At 36.6% G+C, this 15,116-nt stretch overlaps 1 protein-coding gene across 11 annotated transcripts in view; it reads left to right on the forward strand.

Moving 5' to 3' along the window:
• Window positions 1–15,116, forward strand: part of LOC105485999 (NEDD4 binding protein 2 like 2) — a 113,969-nt gene that overhangs the window by 8,016 nt on the left and 90,837 nt on the right. For 6 of the 11 annotated variants that reach the window (XM_011748637.3, XM_071081659.1, XM_071081666.1 and 3 more), the window contains exons 3-6: window positions 3,414–3,538; window positions 9,357–9,445; window positions 10,144–10,220; window positions 13,560–13,706. In XM_011748637.3, coding sequence (XP_011746939.2) covers window positions 3,414–3,538; window positions 9,357–9,445; window positions 10,144–10,220; window positions 13,560–13,706 — 438 coding nt within the window. Of the gene's footprint in view, window positions 1–3,413; window positions 3,539–9,356; window positions 9,446–10,143; window positions 10,221–12,272; window positions 12,371–13,559; window positions 14,671–15,116 lie in introns of those variants that run through there. The other 5 variants (XM_071081662.1, XM_071081663.1, XM_071081664.1 and 2 more) reach the window with 4 other exon arrangements.

The following is a 15,116-nucleotide window of genomic DNA, read 5'->3' on the forward strand; positions in this document are numbered from 1 at the left end:
GAGAGAAAGCATACAAGCTCAAGTCTTAAGACAGAAGCTACTTTTTTTTTTTTTTTTAAGTAATCTCCAAAGTGACATCCCATCACCTGTATCATATTCTATTCCTTAGAAGCTGGGGACTAAATCTAAGCCTACTGCAGGATAAGAGGATACAAGGTTGTGAGCACCAGGAGGCAGGGATCGTTGGAGGCCATTGGTTTTGGGGTCAAGGAGATGCCTTATCTTAGCTCTCCCAGTACCATCTAACTTGCCAAAATTATTTCTTCTCCTGAATTGGTTTATTATCAAATTGGCAGGCTTTTATGAGTTGGCAGGCTTTTATGAGGATTAAATGAGGTCATAGGTTTATGTAAAGTGTTTGACATATAATAGATTCTCAAAAAGATAGCTATTGTTTTGAAAAAAAAAAAAAAAATAGAAATCAAGTGGCCACTGAGCCCAGATTTGATTTTTTAAAATTAGATATTTGACTTACTCAAATCTCTAAATTTTGATATTCTATAAATCCATTTTAGTACCTGACTTGAGAGTTCTGACAGAGTCTAAGAATTTTGAAAATATGAATGTTCTTAAATAATTTATTTTTGCTTTAGAGGTTTGGTATGACATTGAGATATTCCTAGATTCATATGGGTGTGTTTTTAAGTCCATAAAATAAAGCTTCATGGTTTGAAGTAATTCAGGGAATTTGAAAAAGATGCATGAACAGTCTATGCTGCCTGGGAGGAAAAGTATTTTCAAGCTAAACTTATTTACTGTAGTTACGATTTATATATTTAAGAAAATGTTCTTCATTGAGATTTGTTCATATGTAATGTTTACTTGTTTTAATGATATAAATTGGTTTATTACTCCTCCACCTTTTATTTTGAGAAATAATTTAAACCAGTTCTTAGATACAAAAACTATGATTGTCATGTAGAATGATATTATTAACATCTTAAAAATCACCCGTGCCAGGCACGGTGGCTCACGCCTATAACCCCAACACTTTGGGAGGCTGAGGTGGGAGGATCACCTGAGGTCAGGAGTTCAAGACCAGCCTGGCCAACATGGCAAAACTCCGTCTCTACTAAAAAGACAAAAATTAGCCAGGCGTGGTGGCATGCACCTGTGGTCCTGGCTACTCGGGAGGCTGAGGCAGGAGAAATGCTTGAACTCTGGAGGTGGAGGTTGCAGTGAGCCAAGATCATGCCACCACACTCCACCCTGGGCAATAGAGCGGGACTCTGTCTCCAAAAAAAAAAAAAAAAAAAAAAAATCACCTGCTAATAAAGTAGTAGAATGAAAAAAAAAAAAAAAAAAAAAAAGGAAGCATAGAGTATCTACAAAAGGTGTTATCTAGATTTCTGGTACTGTTGAACATAATTCGATATTATGTGATTACAACCAAAATCTCTTTTTGGGTGATTGAGTTTTGCTTTAGAATGCTAATATCATGGCATTTTCGTATTCTGGGTTATCTGTATAAGCAGTAAAATGCCAAATGTGTCATATAGACATGTTTTGGAAAAATCATGGCTGCCTGAAAAAGAAATCTAACTCCAGTCCCCCAAGGAAGCAGACACACAACCCAAACCATTAACTTTCATTTGGTTTGTCTGAAGTGATTTGAACTGTAATTCTGTAAGTGGGAATAGAGTTTTGTGCAAAAGTAATCGCAGTTTTTAATTGGCGTTTTAATGGCAAAAACTGCGATTACTTTCGCACCAACCTTTACACACTTAAGTTGCTTTATTTTGATATGAGTGATTTTATTTTTATAAAATATGCCACTGGCCCTCCATTTTTGTTGATTCCACATCAGTGAATTCAACGAACCTTGGACTGAAAGTATTTGAGAAAAAATATTGTGTCTGAATTGAAATGTACAGACTTATTTCCTTGTCGTTATTCCTTCAACAATACAGTGTGAAAACTATTTACATAGTATTCACATTGTATTAGGTATTATAAGTAATACAGAGATGAGTTAAAGTGTATGGAAGGATGTGCATAGTTTATATGCAAATAGCTATTTCTATATCAAGGTCTTGAGCAGCAATTGTGGTCTTGGAACCAATCTCCCATGGATATTGAGGGAGAATTGTATATGATACCATTATAAGCTGAGGGATGGAGAGATGACACTTGTCATCTTAACAGTTGAAACCCTCCCTACTACTTTTTTAGTAGGAAATAAGTCAGTTTGAATCATTCCAGGCCAATATTCTTTTACTCTCAATTCCTTCCACCTTCCATCCCACCAATCCCCGCAGAAGTATACAGTGGTGTCCAATTGCCTAAAGGTTGAAGGAGAGGAGAGAAACAACAGAATACTTTCGTTGTTGCTCTCACCAAATCATTATCTTGCTGCATTTTCCCTATCACAGCACACTCCCAATTTCTTTCCTGAGTCATTGGTAATGTGAGTTCTCTCTGAGTACTTCTTAATCTTGCTGTGCTTGTCAATTTAAGGCAGTATCATTTTCAAAGCAAAGCTTGATTATCATTGACTTGAACTGAGAGTTTTTCATTTAGTGTTTAATAATTAATTTGATTTAGTGACGTAATTTCTTGAAAATTTAAAGTTTGATTATACTTTGGAGGATCACAGATTGTTCCATAACCTTAAGCCTCCAACTATTTCTTAGTAATAGGAGGATCATATATGTTTCATGGAAATGAGTTTATTAAAGCTGTCTAGAGTCACATATGGTTTTTTCCAAATGAATTGCTTGCTTAGGCTTACTTGCTTTTTGGGTTACCTGTTGCACTAGATTGAGGCAATTTTAGACAACAAATACAAAATTTACTGAAGTGAAAACATGGATAATAGTTGATATAATTTTGAGATTGGGTAAAGAACGTTTTAAAAAGTTACAATACAAATGCTGCTTTAAGAAGTTTTTGTTACGGCCAGGCACGGTGGCTCATGCCTATAATCCCAGTACTTTGGGAGGCCGAGGCATGTGGATCATGAGGTCAGGAGTTCAAGACCAGCCTGACCGACATAGTGAAACCCCGTCTCTACTAAAAATACACAAAATAGCCGGGCATAGTGGCGCATGCCTGTAATCCCGCTACTCAGTAGACTGAGGCAGGAGAATCACTTGAACCCAGGAAGTGGAGGTTGCAGTGAGCCAAAATTGTGCCACTGCGCTCCAGCCTGGGCAACAGAATGAGACTCCATCTTGGAAAAAAAAAAGTTTTGTTAGTGTCTGTAATTGTGTAGATTTAAGTGTGAAATGATTTGAAATCTGAAATCTTTGTAAGATTAGTCAGCTCTTAGGCTATTAGGTTCGTAATATACTTTCAGGTAAGTATCAGAAATTCATTTAATAACCTCTCCTGTGTGATTTATTTCAGTTATATTTATTTCTGATGGTTATAGATTTTGTAAATGGCACCTTTATGATTTCTTTCGTTAACAGAATTCTGCTTGGTCAGAATCGGGATGGCATTGTGTTCAGCACTGATGACTATTTTCACCATCAAGATGGGTACAGGTATAATGTTAATCAACTTGGTGATGCCCATGACTGGAACCAGAACAGAGGTTTGTTTTGGGCCAAATCTCCCGGGGTAGAATGTTTGGCTCAGAGTCAAAAGACCTAGATTTTATTCTCAACTTCGGTTTTTACCAGTTGAATGACTTTAGGCAAGCCGTTTCAATAGCTTTGAGACCTAATTTCTTCATCTGTTAGAGGTGGTAATTATACTTGCCCTACGTGATCAGGGTTTTTGTGGAAAGCAGAGAATTTAGATAAAATGCCTTATAAACTGTAAATAGTGTATCAGTATAAGCTGGTAAAATGATAGCAGTGTGGGATATTTTAAGAGGCTTTATTTTGTACTTGATGAGTAAATTCAGAGAACTGTGAATCTGTACCATTGTTATGTGGTCCCATAGTTATTTCCCTGAGAATAATGCTAATGTTTTCCAAGGCTTAATATACTGGTTGTGAATATTAAAAGTTTTTCTCAATATTGCTCTAGAAGAAAACTACTTAAGGCTGGGCGCGGTGGCTCACGCCCGTAATCCCAGCACTTTGGGAGGCCAAGGTGAGCAGATCACCTGAGGTCAGGAGTTCAACACCAGCCTGACCAACAGGGTGAAACCTCTACTAAATATAAAAAAAATTAGCCGGGCGTGGTAGCACATGCCTGTAATCCCAGCTACTTGGGAGGCTGAGGCAGGAGAATCACTTGAACCCAGGAGGTAAAGGTTGCAGTGAGCCAAGATTGTGCCATTGCACTCTAGCCTGGGGGGCAACAAGAGCGAAACTCCATCTCAAAAAAAAAAAAAGAAAAGAAATCTACTTAATACATTTTTTTAGTGGACATGGGTCAGTTTCTGTTTATCATTAATAGGGATTCTTAACCTGGGCTACACTTCTGAATTTCTTGGGGACTTTAAAAAAAAGCAAAAAAAAAAAAAAAAAAAAATAGACAAAAGTGTGCCTGACCTCAGCCCTAGATATTTTGGTTTAATTGATCTGGGGTGGGGCCTAAACATTGATATTTTTTGTTTTGAAAGTTCTCCAGATGATTCTGATATATAGTAAGAATTGAAAACTTCATCTGAACTATAAGTAAATATATATACAATGTTATTTTAAAAGAAGTGTAGATTGATGATTAAACAGATAGCTTTTATTATGAAAAATTTTAAAGAGATTAAAGAGACTGTAATGAACCTCATAGACCCATCACCCAGAATTATCAGTTACTAAGATTTTGGTATATGGGCTTTTATCTTTTTGTTTTTACCCCTTCCTCTGTTTAAAGCAAATTCTAGATATCATACTTTATACATTTCAAATTAACTTTTTTACTTAATCACATCTTTCACTTCATTGCCGTTATCACACATATTAAAAAATGCCAGTTCCTTCAGGTCACGTAACCTAGTGTGTAATTGAATTTCCTCTGTTGTCCTAAAAATCTCTTCAAAGTTATTTTGTTTGAATTGGGATCCAAACAAAGTCCTCAAAATGCATTTTGTTTTATTTTATTAAGTTAAACCATAACATTTTCCCTCTTTTAACCCTTATACTATTGTTACAGAAACTAGGTTGCTTATGCTGTAGTTGTCTATTTGCTTCTTGGTGTTAACCATTGATTGAACTTGCTCCTCTTCTTTGTTTTATGTGAATGGAAATTAGCTCTAGAATAGAGGCTTGATTAGGTTCAACCTTTTTTTTTTTTTTTTTGGCAAGCAGATATTTGGTTGTCCTATTCTTAGTAATAGTGAGCTTAATCAGTAGCTTCACAGGGACAACCTTTTCCCTCTGTCTGTTATCAAGTTCCCTATTAACCTTATATATGATGGTTTTATCCAACAATAAATTGTTTCCTGAGTCAGTTATTTCATTCAGAATTGCAAAATGGTGATTTTTAGGTTAGTTATTCCTTCTATGTTTAATAGAATTATTCTGTAATGAAGAACTTATCTCAAAGCTACCAACTAGGGTTGCCCTAAAGTCTAATATATACAAGAAAAATAGTAATGCTTTTCTTTTTGTTTGTCAAATACAGTAAGGAATTTCAGTGAGGATGTTTGTGTGTGTGTTTTAGAGATGGGGTCTTGCTTTGTTGCCCAGGCTAGAGTGTAGTGACACAATCATAACTCAGTGTGGCCTTGAACTCCTGGGCTCAAGAGATCCTCTTGCCTCAACCTCCTGAGTAACTAGGACTACAGGCAAGTAGCTGGGACTACATACAAGTACCAGCACACCCAGCTATTTTTTAAAAAAACTTTGTAGAATTTTGAATGAGCCACAGTGCCTGGCTGAGGGTGTTTTCGAGTAAAAAGTTTTCACTCTGTTACAATTTATAGTTTCACAAGGATAAATTTGATCGTAAGACTGTTTCCTAGTATTGATTTTATAACTCTCTAGAATTTCTCCAATATATTGGAGAGTGGCATAGCAATCTCAAAACAACACTAATTTTTTAATTTTTTTAATGCCATAGAACATTGTTGCTCAAATCAAATAATGATGGGATTGCAATTCTGAAAATGTTTGGGGTTACTGGCCTAAAGTTAAGGGGAACAAGATTAGTTGATAAGTTGAATGAATAGACAGGGCAGAGCCAGTATACCTTTGGTGAACTAGTAAGTTTATTTGTGTGGGACTTTTTTTTCTCATTACAATACTAGCATAGCTGGGTGTGGTGGCTCATGCCTATAATCCCAGCACTTTGGGAGGCCGAGGCGGGCGGATCACTTGAGCCCAGGAGTTAGAGACCAGCCTGGGCGACATGATGAAACCCCATCTCTACAAAAAGTATAAAAATTAGCCAGGCGTGGTGGTACACACCTGTAGTCCCAGCTACTTGGGAGGCTGAGATAGGAAGATGACTTGAGCCAGGGAGGTCAAGGCTGCAGTGAGCTGAGATTGTGCTACTGCACTCCACCCTGGGTGACAGGGCAAGATTCTGTCTCAAAAAACACAAACAAACTAGTACAGAATATTTCATTAAAATGTTTATGTCGTTTGTATTATGTTAATTATATGTGTTAAATGGAGTAGTGGTTATCTTATTAAACTGGGACAATAAATATGGACTTGAATATCTTTAAATGCTAGGCACCATTCTATGAAAATCTGTCTGCTTCATATTTATTATTAAAATAATCTAAATTAATTTTAGAACACCTAAAAATGGAAAACATCTCCAAAGTGTAATTCTTCTCTTTCTTACAGTGTGATAGTTCATTTGTTTAAGAAAACTATTCCCATTATTTGGGTACTCAGACATGTTTTTACTTAGGAGCTCTTTTCTCGCGAAATGTACTAGACTATGGTATTGGATGATAATGGAAAGAAGATAATCTCCCCATTCCTACAAATCAGAAATTTATTTGGTCAATAAAAACTTACTTTCTAGAACACAACTCCTTGGATGTGTGAGCGTATCAGACATTAGGAGAATAATTTTAATAAGGTTTTGAATGGAAGATTTGATCATTATGATTAGAGACGGAGCAGTGGGAGATGGTAGTGTCTTGGTGCTAGCACCAAGCTAGCACTAATAGATGATGGCACCTATTTATGACCCAAATTCTAAATTTCTTTTGGTGTTTAGAGACTTCTCCCAAATATGTATTTCCCCATAGTGATTATTCTAACTGACCTTTAGCATTCTGTCTGTCCTAGACATCTGTATAAATGTTTTCATTCTGTTGAACTTAGTGGTTTGAATTCTAACTCCTGAGAAAACTTCCATATCTTTGCATTTTGCTTCAGCCTTTTTTTCCCCATAGTGTATTGGGGAACAGGAGGTGTTTGGTTACATGAGTAGGTTCTTTAGTGGTGATTTGTGAGATTTTGGTGCACTCATCACCCAAGCAGTATACACTGCACCCTCTTTGTAGTCTTTTATCCATCACCTCCTTCCCACCCTTTCCCCCTGAGTTTCCAGAGTTGCGTCATTCTTATGCCTGGGGATCCTCATAGCTTAGCTCCTGCTTGTGAGTGAGAACATATGATGTTTGGTTTTGCTTCAGCCTTTTAATTTTTTTTTTTTTTTTTTTTTGAGGCAGAGTCTTGCTCTGTCACCCAGGCTGTAGTGCAGTGGTGTGATCTTGGCTCACTGCAACCTCTGCCTCCCGGGTTTAAGCAGTTCTCTTCCTCAGGCTACTGAGTAGCTGGGATTATTACAGGCGCCTGCCACCACACTCCACTAATTTTTGTATTTTGAGTAGAGATGGGGTTTCACCATCTTGGCCAGGCTGGTCTTGAACTCCTGACCTTGTGATCCACCCAGCTTGGCCTCCCAAAGTGCTAGGATTATAGGTGTGAGCCACCATGCCCGGCCTTTTTCTTTTCTTTCTTTTTTTTTTTTTTCTTGAGACATAGTCTTACTCTCTTGCCCAAGCTGGAGTGCTGTGGCGCGATCTTGGCTCATGGCAACCTCCACTTCACAAGGTTCAAGCAATTCTTGTGACTCAGCCTCCCAAGTAGCTGGGACTACACGCGCACACCACCAAGTCTGGCTGATTTTTGTATTTTTAGTAGAGACGGGGTTTTACCATTTTGGCCAGGGTGGTCTTGAACTCCTGACCTCAGGTGATCCACCCCCCCTTGGCCTTTCAAAGTGCTGGGATTGCAGACCTGAGCCACTGCACCTGGCCTTAGTTTTTTAAATTTATCAAGGGTTCTTAATTATTTTTCTTCTCTCGTATATCTCAGAGATATACATACTCCTGTCATTAACAGTGGCTTCTTGTGACAGTGATTCTTTTTTTTTTTTTTGAGATGGAATCTTGCTCTGTCGCCCAGGTTGGAATGCAGTGGTACGATTTCGGCTCACTGCACCCTCTGCCTCCAGGGTTCAAGCGATTCTTCTGCCTCAGCCTCCTGAGTAGCTGGGACTACAGGCGCACACTATCACGCCCAGCTAATTTTTGTATTTTTAGTAGAGATGGGGTTTCACCATATTGGCCAGGTTGGTCTCGAACTCCTGACCTCGTGATCCTCCCGCCTTGGCCTCCCAAAGTGCTGGCATTACAGGTGTGAGCCACTGCGCCCAGCCTTGTGACAGTGATTCTTATCTCTTGGTAGAAAAGATGGCATTTGGATGGGAGATAATAGTTTAGAAAAGTTCCATTCTACCGCAACTCCCAATTTGAAGCTGTATTCTAAGAAATATCCACAAAGTCAGTTGAACTATGATTTTTAGCTACTTGGTATATAAAGTTTTGCTGGTAAGTAATGACTTAAATCTATAACTTTTCAAAAACATGAGCCTTATTTCAAAAGCATTATTTGTACATTGTAGAAAATTAGAAAATACAGATAATCATCTGCAGTAACTTTCCCAAAAAAGAGAAGATACAGACAAAATATTAAATGAAAATATTCTTACCACCTACAGGTGACCACTTTTAATATCTCCATAAATCTTCCCCAATTCTTTTGACCTAAATAGGATTATATTTAACTATTGTCTTGTTACTTGCCATTTTCATTTAATAATCTCCATCCTTCCGTGTCAAAATAATTTTTCACCTCTTCTCTTAGTCTATATTCAGATGTAAATTGTTCATCTCTTATATTTCCCGTAAGTGAAAGTTAGTTCTAGACTTGAAAGCTTTATTAGCTGTAAGTTCAGCAAAATGCCCTTCAGAGCCAGTTTGTCAAAGCTAGCATCCAGTCTGGAGAATACACCTGGCGTATGGTTATGTCCTTTAATTCCCTTTCAATCTAGTGGAGTTCTTTTTTCATGACACTGACTGAAGAGATTGCATAGTTTCGGTTTTAAGTAAAGAGATGTAGTACATTTCTTAACAATAAATGTTTAACTTTTATTTTGTGTATTTTAACCTAATCTGTTTTTTTTATTTTTAAATTTATATTTTATTTCAGCGAAACAAGCTATCGATCAGGGAAGATCTCCAGTTATAATAGATAACACTAATATACAAGCTTGGGAAATGAAGCCATATGTGGAAGTGGTAAATATGAAATATGAGAAAGTTTTTATTTTTTATTGTCAATTTTTTCACATTCTAAAATTTGGGCTGGTTTGATCTTGATTATTAAAACATTTGTCCTTTGTTTTCTAAAAAGGTTTATTGGTTTGCTTAGTTTTTTAAAAAATTGTAAATGATGTTTTTTTAAGGAACATGTTCATCTTGTTAATTTTTTTTGTTTGTTTTTTTGAGATGGAGTCTTGCTCTGTCGCCCAGGCTGGAGTGCAGTGGCACCATCTTGACTCACTGCAACCTCCGCCTCCCCAGTTCAAGTGATTCTCCTGCCTCAGCCTCCTGAGTAGCTGGGATTACAGGCGCCTGCCCCTATGCCCAGCTAATTTTTATAGTTTTAGTAGAGAGAGGGTTTCACCATATTGGCCAGGCTGGTCTCGAACTCCTGAGCTCAGGCAATCTGCCGTCCTTGGCCTCCCAAAGTGCTGGGATTACAGGCGTGAGCCACCATGCCCAGCCTCATCTTGTTAGTTTTGAGTTTCCTTGAGAATAGTAATCAAAATTTATCCAGTTAAGTAGTCTTAACTTTTATAAACCGTATTATTTTATAAAGCATCATTTTTCTTGGTCGAGCAAGTTCATAGTATTGTTGAAATGAAATTTATCCATCTGCCTTCTTTTTACTTTAAGAAGTACTTCTCTGGGTTTTTTTCCTTTCCTTTGTGTAGGCCATAGGAAAAGGATACAGAGTAGAGTTTCATGAACCTGAAACTTGGTGGAAATTTGATCCTGAAGAATTAGAAAAGTAAGACACTCGAATTTTTATTGAATCCTTAACTTTTCCTCTTTCTTTTGTGATTTCCAACATCATTTCAAAGTTTATTGAATACAAGTGTAGGTTCAGGAAACTGACGGTAAAATGTGAGGATCTTTTTTCTCTGGTTTTTGGCTAGGCCACTTCTCTGCATTGTCCTTCCACCTTCATCTCCTACCCATTTTAGGTACCATCAGCTTTTTACTTTGTGCTTTCATGTTGCTACCACTTTTCTGTCTTTTCAACTGCGGGACCATAATGCTATACCAAGATCCTTGGAAACAATGTGTTTTGGAATTTAGGTTTTAGCGATTTTAGAAAGGTAGTGTAGTACATAGATACCTAATCTTAACTCCCTTTTCAGAGTTTGAGGGAGCATGTTATAATCAAACATCTTAATATTTCTGCAGCAAATCATGACTAGTCAATTCAAGTAAATGACAAAGAATCAGCATAATGTAAAGTCAGTTCTCATTAAGTTGTGCTGCCAAATGTGTATGATCTGGTTAGAGTTTGCTGCCAAATGAGTCAGTGGAGAACTGAGTTTTCACAGCTTACCAGATTTCAGTATTTGTGGTGAGAGATTGTGGACTTCTATTATTTTCAGTCCTATTCTTCCATTTGTACCTACGTTTACCTTTTCCCTTCATATCACAGCGTTTCCTGACTGTTATTCCTTTTTATTTTGAGATGGAATCTCGCTCTGTTGCCCAGGCTGGAGTGCAGTGGCGTGATCTTGGCTCACTGCAAGCGCCACCTCCTGGGTTCACGCCATTCTCCTGCCTCAGCCTGCCGAGTAGCTGGGACTACAGGCACCCGCTACCACGCCCAGCTAATTTTTTGTATTTTTAGTAGAGACGGAGTTTGACTGTGTTAGCCAGGATGGTCTAGATCTCCTGACCTCGTGAGCCACCATGCCTGGCCTTTTTTTTTTTTTTTTTTACTTCTAGTCTCTTCCTTGTCCCCACCTCCTGACATCTATTTTTAGGTAACAACTTTATTGTGATATAATTCACATACCCTTACAATTCACCTGTTTAATTGCATACAATTCAGTGTTTTTCTGTATATTCACAGAGATGTGCAGCCTTCACCCATCTTTTTTTTAAACCAGTTTTTCCCCACCTACCTCAGTTTGCTTCAAGCTGTTACTCTGTGTATGGGGTCAAACTAATTTATTTCCCTCTTGCCTTTCATTCCTTTGGCTACTTTCTCTTTCTCATTTGTATGCTGTGTGTTCATGTATAGATAGATAAACAGATTTATTAGTGTTAATATCTGGTATTTTTTGCCTGCCTAGGTGTGTGTGTGTATCACACCCGAAGTGAAAGAGACAGAAGCTTAAAAATTAAAAGTATTTGAGTAATGCTGAATAAATGAATGATAAAATGCTATGCAGTTATGGCTTCATTACATTTTTGAGGAATTGTTAAAATTTATTATTTTCTTATTATAAATTCACCTTTATATAACAAAGCCATGTTAGCTGATATCTGGTGTAGTTTAATTTTTTAGAAGAATTGATTGAATCATAAGTCTTCACATCTTACGGATTTAATCTTTTTTTTTTTTTTTTTAAATATTTTTTGAGACAAGGTCCACTACTGTCACCCAGGCTGGAGTGCAGTAGTGATCTGTTTTTATTTTTTTCAGACAGAGTCTCATTTTGTTGCCCAGGCTGGAGTGCAGTGGGGCAATCTCAGCTTACTTCTGCCTCCCAGGTTCAAGCGATTCTCCTGCCTCAACCTCCCAAGTAGCTGGGCATACAGGCGCCTGCCACCATGCCTGGCTGTTTTTTGTATTTTTAGTAAAGATGGGGTTTCACCATGTTGGTTAGGCTGGTCTCGAACTCCTGACCTCAAGCAGTCCACCCGCCCTGGCCTCCCAAAAGTGCTGGGATTACGGGTGTGAGCCACTGCACCCGGCTTGTAGTGATGATCTTGGCTCACTACAACCTCTGCCTCCTGGGCTCAGTAACTGGGACTATAAGTGTACACCACCATGCCCAGCTAATTTTTGTATTTATATGTATTTTTTTGGTAGAGAGAGGATTTCACCATATTGCCCATACTGGGCTCTTGAACTCCTGGGCTCAAGCGATCTGCCGGCCTCAGCCTCCCAAAGTGCTGCGATTACAGGTGTGAGTCCCTGCACCCAGCCAGATTTAGTCACATCTTGCCAATTTTCAACTTCATCTCATTTTTTTCCCTACCTTTTTTGCTTTTTCTTCTTATCTTGAATGTAGACATCAGCTTTGAAAAGTAAACATTTCTGGCCTTTTTTCGAGATAAGTAAATTGGCATTTGTACATATAGAATGATAAATGTAAAATATGTTTTCTGTATGTTTTGTCATGTCCAGGTCAAGTTACAGGAAACTATGAGGGTAAAATAAGTTGTCAGAAGTTCTTTGAGGGTCCAGAATAAATTTTAAACCACTTTTTAGTGTTATATAACCTCACATACAGAAAAATACATAAATATAAATATATAATTTAACAAAGTTCTTACAAGATCAACACACGTTTAGCTATCATTTACGTCATGGGAGCATTACCAGCACCTCAGAAGCTCTTTGCATTCCTCTTCCCAGTCACAGTTACCTTTTATTCTCTAAAGGTAACCATTGTTTTGCCTGGGTAATTGTAATCTTTCTTTTCTTTAAAGTTTTGCCATAATATCTTTGACCTTAATATCATAGTTTAGGGGGCAGGGGCAAGGTTAAAAAAAATACCATACCTTTGTTTTGCCTTTTATCAAACCTTTATATTACTTATGTATAAGACATATATATATATATGGAATCATATAGTTTATATTCATTGTGTCTAATTTATTTCACTCAACATTATGTTTGTAAGAGATGTTCAAATTGTGTCTCTGATATTAATTTGGTGTTGATAATAAATTTTAAAAATGTGGTACAAACTGTCATTAATAAGTTCTAAAAAGTGATGTTTTACTTCTACTTTCGTAAGTCCTAGAAGTCCACTCAATCTTTCTGTAATTCTTAAAACAGTATCTCATAATCTTTAATTTTGTTACTAACAAGGGGATATAGTCAGCAGGCTTAGTGCATAAATAGGTAGTTCTATGTGAAGAGGATGTAATTAACATTTTTCTGTGATATATGGAATCCTTTTACCTTTTTAAAGTATTGATAAAAGCATTGAGTTTTTAATCTTTTTACATAAAATGTGGACAGATGAAACATATATTCTGTTTATTTGCAAAATATTGTTTAGAATTTGTATACTTTTTTCTAAAACAGTTAATCTCTAAGCCTGTACATTCTGCAACAAAGATTTATAATCCTTTTCTTTTTTGTTAGGAGGAATAAACATGGTGTGTCTCGAAAGAAGATTGCTCAGATGTTGGATCGTTATGAATATCAAATGTCCATTTCTATTGTAATGAATTCAGTGGAACCATCACACAAAAGCACACAAAGACCTCCTCCTCCACAGGGGAGACAGAGGTGGGGAGGCTCTCTTGACTCACATAATCATGTCTGTGTCACAAATAATAATTAAATTAGCTATTTTCAGCTAACACATTTGTTGTTGCACTTGAAAGAGTTAGTGAGCCTGTCTTGGAGTTTAAATAGTTTCAAATAAAAAAAGGCTACATTGCCTCACAAAGGATTTTCCCAGCAAGTTGTTTAATTTCCCAGCAAATTGTTAAAGTGTAAATAAAAATTAAATGAAATTGTATTTTAAATGTTTTTATATTCTCTTGTTGTAATGCTTTTGACTGTTATGAAAACCCCTGAGTAGTAGAATGGTGGGTAGGAGCTAGGATGTTTTTCTACAATCGAATTTTAAACTAACTTTATCTATTTTATAGATACTATTGAACAGTTTTTTAATAGTTCGTACCTAACTCTAACTTTTCATAAAACTTTAATGTTTTTCCTTCACTACCTTAAATATGCAAGAAATACTAACTTGTTATAGGGCATCTTAACTGTTTTCTCTATCATTAGGTAAAATTATATTTCAGCTGATTGATCTGTGTGACAAAATTATTTCTTAGCTATAATCAGCACATCACTTACTTCAAACAAAATTCCCCAGCAATAGTAGTAGGTATATCAATCACCTGGGGAGTTTTCTTCATAATATACATATTCATCTTGTAACGCATACATAGTCATCATCCTCCTTCTCAACCCATCTTCCTAACCCCACATGCTTGCCAGTTCTTGAAGGGATAAAGTGATTCTAATAATGTTTCACTTCTCTCTGTTGAATTTAATGTGATATAATTCTAGTATAAAAATATTTTGGACAGTTGTTTAACATTGGTCCTAAGTGGATTTGTACTGTCGAATATCTTCTAGTGCTGATTTTTCTGTAGAGCAAACCATATTTCTTTCACTGGATAGCTTTCTTTATTAGATGTGTTTCTTCACTTAAGATTAAAAACTGAGATGGAATTCATTTCAGAGGTCTTGTCATTCATCCCCTGCCTTCAAACCAAGCTTTACCTCGACTAACCTAGATAATTAAGCATTTCTCTTTGCAACATGAGGGAAAAAACACTACTACCTCTCTTAATACCATTGTTCCCAATGTCTTATGAAAAATATTTCTTCAATAGTTTTGATTTACAAAACCGCCAGCTAATTAGAATGCTGTTTAAAAAAATTAAGCATTATAATTCTTTATATGTTTTACATAATATTTTGTGGCCTTTAAGCTTTCTCCTAAACCATCGCATCTTGAATCCCATAGTATTTCTTTGTTTTAAAACCTTTTACTATTCCTTTCAACTTTAAATATTCTCTCCATGTTTATATTACTTTTTAAGTTGTGAGGCCAAAAACTAGATTCAGTGCTATCAACAAGGTCTTTGTTAAATTGCCTTTAGTGAAATAAGAATATGG

Source organism: Macaca nemestrina, chromosome 16 (genome assembly GCF_043159975.1).
Source record: "Macaca nemestrina isolate mMacNem1 chromosome 16, mMacNem.hap1, whole genome shotgun sequence".
NCBI lineage: Eukaryota > Metazoa > Chordata > Mammalia > Primates > Cercopithecidae > Macaca > Macaca nemestrina.